This window comes from Alligator sinensis, unplaced genomic scaffold, assembly GCF_000455745.1.
Source record: "Alligator sinensis unplaced genomic scaffold, ASM45574v1 scaffold1084_1, whole genome shotgun sequence".
Classification (NCBI taxonomy): domain Eukaryota; kingdom Metazoa; phylum Chordata; order Crocodylia; family Alligatoridae; genus Alligator; species Alligator sinensis.
Genome location: NW_005842677.1, coordinates 504,279 through 514,415, shown reverse-complemented (window position 1 = coordinate 514,415; position 10,137 = coordinate 504,279). Strand labels below are relative to the sequence as shown.

The window sequence follows — 10,137 nt, the reverse complement described above, 5'->3', positions numbered from 1 at the left end:
AGCTACTTCTCAGAGAGGTGAAGGCAGGAACACAGATTGAAAGCACTAAAGCAGTTGTTTGGAGGAAACCAGACTGGGGCACCAGGACTTGATGAGATGTCTGAAGGACATCAGGCCTTCCTGGGTTATAGTGAAGGAGTGATGAGCCTGTGGGTAAGATGGACAGACAGAGACAATGGTTTTGAAATCCTCTTTTCCCCTTATTAAAGAATGGCGGTCTGACTACGGGAACCCCGAGAAGGATCGCAGGTACCCAAACCCAGACACACTGGGCAAACACAGCCTAGCTCAGGGTCCAGACTGAAAATGGAGAAGTCACACCAGGGAGGTCAATGCAAAAGGGCTAACACCTGAAAGGGGTTTCTCAGAGACCAGATAAAACAAGGCCCATCATAACGACAGCCACTCTCACTGCTCTGTCTTGGGCACCTACAAGAGTCTATGGCTGCTTAGTCCCTACAGCAGTAACTCAACACTTCCACACCTGAAGACCTCACTTGGTTTCTGTACCTTGCTTTCCCCACACCGTGTTACAGTGGTTCCTCTGTATGAATTATGAACATTTGGACTGTTAAGTACTACTTAGGGGAACATGTCACAGGCTAGGGACACCGATATGTTCTGCATACCCACCCATAAAAACATTTCTTGCTGACTCACAGGTTTTTATCACTTCATTATAGCTGCCTTAGTTTTACTTCCTCAATGACTCCTTCCCTGGTCCATGGTTTGTCCTTCTGGACACCTCAGCGCACAGATCTTAAGCAAGCACAGGAGCTACAAACACTCAGCACTACTCAGTTCTCCACATCAGTAGTTAGGCTGCAGGCACTCCTCCTTATATTGAGAAAATGCCAGCTCTGAGTTGTTACTCATGTTTTGACTACAGAAAAATAATAGAGCTATTCTTCTGTTGTAAGGAGCTTAGAAAGGGCACAACAGGTCAAAAATATTTTTAACACTGTGGATTCCTAGTTGAAATCTCTGAGTTTATTTTGCAGATCGCATTTGCACACCTCAGGGCTAATATTGTACGGCACCCTGGTTTCAAATCGCTGCTCTAGGTCTTTCCCTTCACCTGCTTTGTTACTGCCCTGGGTTCCTTCCTGCATTTCTTTAGGCTTCCTCCTAACTGCTTAACCACAAACCCCTCTTGGGCTGTTTTTTCACTCCTCTTGCTGCAGCAGCAACCCTCTTCCACTTACTCCATCTGTTGTCTAGTTTCTGCTTGCTTAAAGGCTGCTCCTTATATGCCCTGGTATGCCTTCCCATCATTCCCAACAGCATGCAATTCCCAGGATCCCTAAGGGGACTACATTTCCCAGGATCCTTTGTCATGACCACACCTGACCTATAGCCTCCTTTAAAGGGCAGAAGCAAATGCAATTACATTGTATAATAGTTAATCATCCATAGCCATACCTTTTACTTGGATTGCTGTTTGGGGCCAAGCGAAGTTCTTTGATTTTTCTTCAGTAAGTGTTAAATGTAGCAAGAGCTTGAGTACAACCAGGTTATTGATTCCCTTTTTCATATTCTCATTTTTTCCAACACATCACAAGGCGGTGGATGGGCAGTAAGAACTATGTTTATTTTTATATGCTTATAAGAAAGCGATGCATCCTTGTTCCCTCCAAGATGAGAAACACTGTTGGGATAGTAGAACAAAGAAATACACACACGGGTCTGAATATTTGTCCCAATCCAGGTAAAACTCATGCTATAAAAAAACATGCTTTCCATGTTTTGGTGTTTGAGAGAGACTTGCATCTTTAATTTTTGGTGAAATTGTATCACTTATAGAATGGTTATAACATTTTCTTTCTTTTTCCTAAAATTACTAGATTATCATATTAGCAAACAAGCTATTTTGATAACTGTTTTACAAAAAATTTGGTTGAAAAAGTCTTTAAAAATTACTGAAAAATCAGAAAAATGCAAAGTTGTTTTTAATGACTTGTTTCTTTTTTGAAGAGGCCATTTTTCTGATTTAAACACCCTCCCGCCCCAACATATTATTGACTAGTCCTTCTACAGATCAGAAAATGGTCAATCTAAATAGCTTTTATGAACAATGAAGGGAATGAATTTACACTTCCATCTTCTCTGCATGCGTTGCATCTTGTAGTAACTCCCTTTACCTACTACTTCCCTTCTCCCTGGTGTTCTCTCCTGGTCATCATCTATCCTGTTCTGTATCTTTCTTTGCCTTCATCCCATCAGTGAATTCATGTGCCATAAAGTTTTGTAGCTGTTGTAGGCAAACACACTTTGCCTCAGCTGTAGTTTGATCCCAGGTGACTTCTTGTCTCTAAAGATCCCAGTTTTATACCCCATCTTGTCTTTTTATCTTCACCTCATAATTGCATCCTTTAGGGTTGCCAAAGTCCATAGAGCCTCATTCCTTTCCTCCGTAGCTAATTTATTTTGAAGTGGAGCAGAGATGCCTGGTTTAGTTGTTCCATTTCTAATCCACATCCTAATTTGGGCAAGCTCTGAGTTTTTAATGCCTACATGCAATTGATATAAAAGTGGTCTTCCATGATGAGGACTTTCCTGTAAGTTCCTGACCAGAATTAATGTTATTTTTATGCTCACATGCTTTCAGGGTTTCACAAGCTCTGACTCTGTGCAGGAAAGCCATTACTGCCATTCATTTAGTAATACTTCTGAATAACCTAAAGCACTTCCTTCATCTTGGGGCTGGCAATATCGCATATATGTTTCCACCAGACCAAATGTTTATAACTGCTACATAGCACCCATCGATATAATAGGAGTGTGATCAAAGATCATAGGGACAGAAACGCTGTACCCCAAGTCATAGGATGTGGTTTATTATATCATGGATAGATTTTCAAAGGCACAAATAGAAGTGATCTCCCCTTGAGATAAAATAATATTTCCTTGATATTTTTTTTTTATCAAGGCTCTTGGTTTTTGTTGCATTGAACAAAGGTTAAAGGGGATCATGTGGAATGAGTGGTTTGCTTATGGCTAACTACTTCAAAACACTGGGTAGTGTGCAATAGCATGTGATTAACTTGTTGCTCTAAGGAGAATGTTAAACACCATGGCAGGATGAGGGGGATGGAGGAAATGATGAAAATATGAAGCCAAAAGATGCTAATCTAGGGCCATATTCTGTTATGTTGGCATAGCTGTCAATTTACACCAGCTGCAAATTTGGCGCTGAGCCTGTATCAGTTTGAGTTAGCATTAATTATAGATCCCATGGTGGCAGCAGGTGTTATGAGATGACACAGGCTTTGCAATTTAATTGTATTCTGCGTTGCTTTAACTTGCAAAAATGAATGTTTACAGCATCTTATTAATCTTCATTCTTGTAACTGGTGTTGCCTGAAGCAGGAAGAGGGAATAAAGTGTGGGGTCTGTTTAAATTTACAGATGTACTTCCGTGAAAGCCTCACATTTTGAATGGTCTGTGAAGTAGGTTATCATCCATTATAGTGGACCATAAGCTGAATATGAGTCAGCAATGTGTTCTTGCACACAAAAAAGCCAACAGGTTACTGTGTTGCATTAATAGAAGTGTCTCTAAAAATCAAAAGAACTGAGTCTTCTGCTATGCTCAGGACTGGTGGGGCCTCACCTGGAGTAGTGTGTCCACAAAAACAGATGTGGACAGGTTGGAAAGAATCCAGTGGAAAGCAACAGAAATGATGAGAGGCCTGGGAAGCAAGATTTGTGAGGAAAGGCTGAAAGAGCTCGAATATTTAGCCTGGAGAAGAGAAGACCAAGGGGGTATTTGATAAATCTTCAAATACCTGAAGGGCAATTCTAGAGAGGAAAGAAATGGGCTTTTTTCTGTGGCTGTAGGGGATTGATCCAGGGGCAGTGGTCTCAAACATCAGTACAGGAAATTTAGGCTGGAGATTAAAAACAACTTTCTGAGTACGAAGGTGGTCAAGCATTGGAACAGGCTCATGAGATCCCTTGCAGCTGTGCTTTCCTATATGCCCAGTCTTTAAATATCTCCACTTATATTCTTCAGTGCATGTAATACAAAGTCAATAGTGGAAGGGGTATATATATAGTTATGTCTTTTTGGAGAAAAAATAGACCAGGGAAGGACTAAAAAAGAGTTTGATTATAGTTTATTCTGGTTGCATGTAATTTTCAATGCTGCCAGTTAATTCCAACAATTGGAATAAGCATGGCAGATATCAAAGCTCTTTCATGATTGCTGGGTCTCTTTCTGTGTCTCTGGTTATGGAGGACTTAATCACTGTTTGTTATTGTAAATTGTGAGGATTAGTCATCCTTTGATGCCGGATGACTCAAATGTACCATACATTTTCAAATCTTTGCATTCAAAGCCTTGGTGGAGTTAGACTCTGATAGAAGATTTTGAAGCATATTGCTTTGACCCATGGTTGACCTTTCCGTAAAAGTATTCTTACATGTTGCAGCCAGCTCTAAATCTGTATGGAAATCTGACAGCCTTGGAAAATGTCTTTAATGTGGATATTTTAGCTACTGCATCTGTCTCTGCAGAACTTTTGTTTACTGAGCAAATCAAAATAGGCTCCAGGTCTTGTTGACAAAGGAGACAGTGACTGAAATGTAAGTTTGAAATCTTGGCTCCCTTGAAGTCAGTGGCAAAAGTCCCATTGACTTTAATGGTGCCAGGACTAATCTTGCTCCTGCTACATTCATTCAGATGCCACTGGTAGTGTGTCCTCAGAAAGCTGAAGCCAGGCTTCTGGGACTTGGGAAACGTAACTTTCTTCAATCATCATGTTCATTTTTTAAGAACGATTTTGTACTTCAGAAGGACAGAGGCTCACTGGTTTCTCAATGTCAAGGCTAGTAGGTGTGTTAGAAACCCAGTTAAGGACATCAGCACACCATTACTAGAAGGGTCTGGTAAAGACCGTAAATACTGCGGTAATTTTGAACAACCGCATCGATGATGTTGTTACATAGGTTGGCTGATAGTGAGAGATCAGCACCCCACAATGATGTTAATTGTGCAAGGTGTCACTGACCCAGAGACACTTTTTTTTATTTTGTGTAAGATACAGTGAGACCTTGGGTCTGAGAAAAGACTGCATTTACCCGGAGTATTCAGTCATTGTAAACCATGCTCCTCAGTTACAGTTACAGCATGCTCTATGGTTTTTGCATCACATGAAGGTCTGTTATATTGTTCCTTAGAGGGGCCTGTTCCTTTAATGGCTGTCTTGAAATTGACAGGACCTAGTCAGTTCAGGGTTGCCACACAAGCCTTGCAATTGACGGCTCTAGTCGGTTTCACCAGTTATGTAGTTCAGCACAGTACAGCTGCATCACAAAGTAGACAGAGGGGCCAGAGCTCCTATGAAGTCATGCATACACTTATCCAATATGCAGAAAACCATTATTGTTATAATGCAAATAATAGGCAAAAAATTGGGACCAGTATTGTTAGGCAGGTAAGCATATAATCCAATATATGTCGGAGTGGAGTGCACTGCAATGCAATATCAGAATTATGTAGTTTTATGTGACAACCCGCATAACCCCCAACTGTCAAATGGAGTACTTGATGTCACATCACTGCAAATTAGACGTGTAAACCAGAGTGGCCCTGTTCATGTTAGTTCCACTTAGAGTTAATTCACCTGTAGCTGTATGGGGTGGTAGGAAGGTTGGGTTTGTCAATGTGAATGATGCCAGTTCATATCAAAACATTGCTTAGTTGGTATTCTGTCACAGTCTATACTAGCCAGCCAAACTCTGTTGCAATTTGCTTAAACTCTGTTTAACCACAATAGTTCACTAAAACCTAGACCAGTCTGGACCTTCAGTGCAAATACTAGCAAAATTACATGCATTCTGCACAGCTACACTTCCATGTTAGACAGAGACTCTTTTTTGAGTGTGATGGGTACCGTATCAACAGAGACTTTTTAAAAGCTTTTGATCTCCTTTATGTCTGCCCCCAAGTAGAGGATTGTCCTTTAAATTTAAGTGAGCTCTCATTCATTTGAAGGTTGTCCCAGGTTACTCCAAGAATTCTCTGGGATCAAGACTGTCCCTTACTGAGATGTCACTCACATCTTGGGTTTCAAAACAGCTTCCGTTTGTGGAGCTATTGTTTTCCTCATATTTCTGATTATATACTGGTGATTTCAACATCACTGTTTGTGTCGGTCTTAAAATCAGTTGGTAATCAATGCAGCATCAGTAAAATGTGGTGGAGAGAGAAATATATTAGAAGCGGATAATTCAGAATATGGGGAGATGTCTGGATCTGTACAGAAAAATGTACCTTGCTTTAGAAAAACCCTGGATTGCTTGTGACTTCAAACTGACATAAGAGAGAAGTCAAGATCAAAGATGTTGTACTTCTGCCTCTTGCGGGGTCGGGGGGATACCCTAGTCTTTTTAAAATTGCTAAACTCATTGAAAAGGATACATTCTGTGCAATAAAATAGGTAATTCTCTACTAAGATTAAAAATATCTGTTATAGATCTCAGTGAGACTGATTGCATTAAAATACCTATGTTTAGCTGTGTATCTGCAATCCTGTTATGTGTTAATAGCATATACACTATCATTTTTCATAGGTGGCAAAAGTGGAATATGTTAGAAAAAAGCCAAAATTAAAAGAAGTTCTGGTGAGGTTAGAAGAGCATATGGAGTGCACCTGTACATCATCAAATTCTAATTCAGATTATCGAGAAGAAGAAACTGGTATGTCTTCCTTTTATTTTTTTGCATGTATGCTTTTTTCAGATGAAAATTTATACTTGTCCTTGTGACAGTAAAAGAATAAAGGTCAAAATGTACACCCATTGAACTCAAAGAGAAAACTCCTATTGAGTTGACACTCCTCTGTGTATTGAAGGCATGGAATTAAACTAGGATATGTATTGGATAAAAGATTTTGAATTAAAAGGTTAAACTGCAGCAGTTTTCTTAGTGTGCCCTCTAAAGGAAACGTACGGTGCATAACGTAGAAACCTTGCCTAACTGGAAGGTTTCATTGTCTAGCTTTTTGGTAAATTCTATCAGTTCTATCCAAGAATGACTTTGGACTTTATGGAGGAAGTTAGCCTGGGAATTTATTTCACTTGGGGGAAGACCGTGTTTGAAGTGACCAAAAATTTTATTTAGAAAGCATTTGTATGTTCCAAAGAAAGGACTTTTGAAATCCCACAACAGCATTAACTCTGCTGCCATTTCTGGACCCACTCTTATATATGCCCCAGAGATTGTTGTTAAGTCATCACATTGAACGTAAAGCTGCTTCATTATATATAGGAAAAGGTTTCATGGGAAGAATACTTGCTGTCTGTGGTTTTTATAAAAAACTGTCTGGATTCTCTCCTGCGTGAAAATACGCTAAATGCAAGGGGTGAGAGGTATTCAGGAAGCTGGTTACAAAGCAAGCTGCCCAGGTCGCATCCTATCCCTGATAAGTTAGAGTAGCTTGGGAGTTTTGATTTAACTTACGTGAGCTCACGAGGGACCCTGCCACTTTCAGAATTGGGGGAGTGCAGGCACCCCCCTGACCAGGGTTGGAAATGCTGTTTCATGCCATCTGCGAGCTTCTCTATGGTGGTGGCAGACACAGCTCAGCAAAGAAGGGCAGATTGTGGTGCCCTGTGCTGCTCCACAGGCACAAAGCTGCTGAAACCCTGGGGAAGTGTCTGGTCCTATAAATTATCCTCTACAAGCAGAGAAACTAGGAACTGTTCCCATTAAACTGCAATATATAAACCAAGCTGCATGTGTTTGTTTTGCTTGTTAATCCATACATAAAAACTCAGCGTCTTCCCTGGTTTGCAAATTGTTTAATGTCCCATACCTGAAACCCATATCTGATCCAATTCAGTTTTCCCAAATGTTTGTCTTGGGCAGAGACAAAGCAGTTGAAATTTCGAGTTTACAGCATTTTTTTTTGTATGTATGAAAAAAAACCAAACCTGGGAGAACAGTTCAAAACCAGCTTCCTGATGGGAATAGTCACAACAGAAGAAATCATTTACTTACATCCACAGTTGAAGGCAAAATAACATTTGCATTAGCAAGAGGGTGGCAATGGGAAAACCAGGGGTCAAGGGCCAATATTGAAGACACACTAGTCACAGTAGTTATAGCCGGATCCCTTGTAAGGCCATCTTGGATTATTGGTTGCTTGTTTTTGTCTAATCACTATCTAAACCTTGATAAACAGCATTTCAAAATCAGCAGCTATAATGTTATACCTTTAATGCAAAGTATAATGAGTTTGCTTTGAAAGATAAACATCTTGAGTTTTTATTACTTCAGTTTTCAACAAAATGCATTACCTTAGGGCTTTTTACCAGCCCTGCCCTTATGTTAACAGGAAGGCCTAGGGAAACAGGTAAAAAACGGAAACGAAAAAAGTTAAAACCAACCTAAAAACTACTGGAACTATTTGATATCAGGTAGGACCTATATGCTGAACACCGTAATAGCACAAGTAATGGAAAACTTAATCAAATACCATCACTTCAACTTAATCACTATTCCAAATCTTGACACTTGCTACCTCAAGGCTGCAAAGAGATTAGATATGATTGGCTTTAATAATGCTACCTGCTGGTATTTCCCCTTTAAGCTACACATCACCATAAGCATCTTACATTCTTGAGCTCCTTCCTTTTCTTGCTTTTTGTTTTAATTTTTTTTCTGAGGGTGCTAATGCCTAAACTTCCAAAATCTCAAGTTCCATTTCCTTTGCTTTCGTTTCATTATTATTGATTCCTGGGGTCAAAGCATCACATAATAATGCATGAATGAATTGTCAGGTTACAAACGGTTTGCGTTCCAAGCAGTCGGTTGTGAAAACATTGAGTATATGTATGATGAATCTAATTACATGCATGATCATCGACCTTTTTTTTGGCATGAACTGGGCCTGATTATACATGTGCTGAAATGTTCTGAATCGCTGCTTGCTTTAATAAAACCCAGGAGGACACCCATTTTTTTTGTGATGAGGCCCCGTACTATTTGTACCAAAGAGCTAAGAACCTTTATTGGTCTGATGGCTTCCCAGGGATGTATGATCACAATGGCTCAAGATTAGGATATCGTCAAAACTCATGACGTTCACAGTGCGTAACAAAAAACCGCTTACACTTTAAAGCTTGGTTAAAATTCTTTGATCAACAGTGGCAAAGTGTGATGTCAGCTGTAAAATTCCCAAATTGAATACAGACTTTTGCCTTTCTAAAATACCGGAAGCCATATGAACCACAACATTTGCAGACGGTTCTCATGTTTTGAGCGGGAATTATTTGGATTTTGCAGTAAATGTGCCTAACTGCTGGGTGATGATGAATTTAATTGAAACACTTTTACACTTTTTATTTTTTTTGCACTTGAACTCCCAATGTCCGATTTTCATTTATACCAATGTATCATTTTTCAAGAATGCTAAACTTGATATCCTGTTTCAGATTAACAGGTATTTATTGGGAGTAGTATGATAGAAGCAAAGATTTTGTAAAATTCATCTTTAAAAGTGAGCATGTAAACTCAATCAAAACAGCATTTAGAGCTTCTTGTCCCAGGTTAGTGACTCTTCATGCAGAATAGTTTTTTTTTTGAAGACATCTACTCGGAGGATAGGACCTTGGATTCTAACCATGGAGTTATTGTATCTTTTTTCTCTCCTGCAGATGTAAGGTGAAAATAAGCTAGAAAAACAAACAAACTTCTCTCTGGGACATGGATGTACATGGTTTGTTACATTCCTGAACCTACTATGTATGGTGCTTTATTGACTGTATACTTTATTTGTTCTCCCATGTGAAAAAAACTGGCTCTAAAGGACACTTAATGAGAACAAAGAGACAATGTACATTTGTTTAATGTGACATCAAAGCAAGTATTGTAGCACTCTGTGAAACAATAGGAAGCTTCCCTATCTAAAAAACGGGAAAAAAAAAGAGAAAAAAAAAAGAGAAAAGTCAAGGAAAAACTAAAGAAAGAAAGACAGTTGAATGAATGGAGGATACCAAAAGTACTCAAATAAATGACAAAAATCTCAGTGAATAGTGGATTTCTGTCAGAGCAGTCAACGGTGCTTTATGTCAAGAAATGTGCCTGCTTTCTTGATGAAGATGGATGGACACTGATGGACTTCAGGCACA

At 39.5% G+C, this 10,137-nt stretch overlaps 1 protein-coding gene across 4 annotated transcripts in view; it reads left to right on the top strand.

Annotated features, from left to right (window-relative positions):
• Positions 1–10,131, top strand: part of PDGFA (platelet derived growth factor subunit A) — a 25,628-nt gene extending 15,497 nt beyond the window's left edge. Inside the window, exons 5-8 of one of the 4 annotated variants that reach the window (XR_003096285.1) lie at positions 6,577–6,703; positions 8,343–8,424; positions 9,442–9,555; positions 9,664–10,131. Coding sequence is in view for 2 of the 4 variants with exons in the window: in XM_025215816.1 (XP_025071601.1) it covers positions 6,577–6,703; positions 8,343–8,398 (183 nt within the window). In the remaining 2 variants the exon portion in view is untranslated. The remainder of the gene's footprint in view (positions 1–6,576; positions 6,704–8,342; positions 8,425–9,441; positions 9,556–9,663) is intronic. The other 3 variants (XR_003096287.1, XM_025215816.1, XM_025215817.1) reach the window with 3 other exon arrangements.
• The last annotated feature ends 6 nt before the right edge of the window (positions 10,132–10,137 follow it).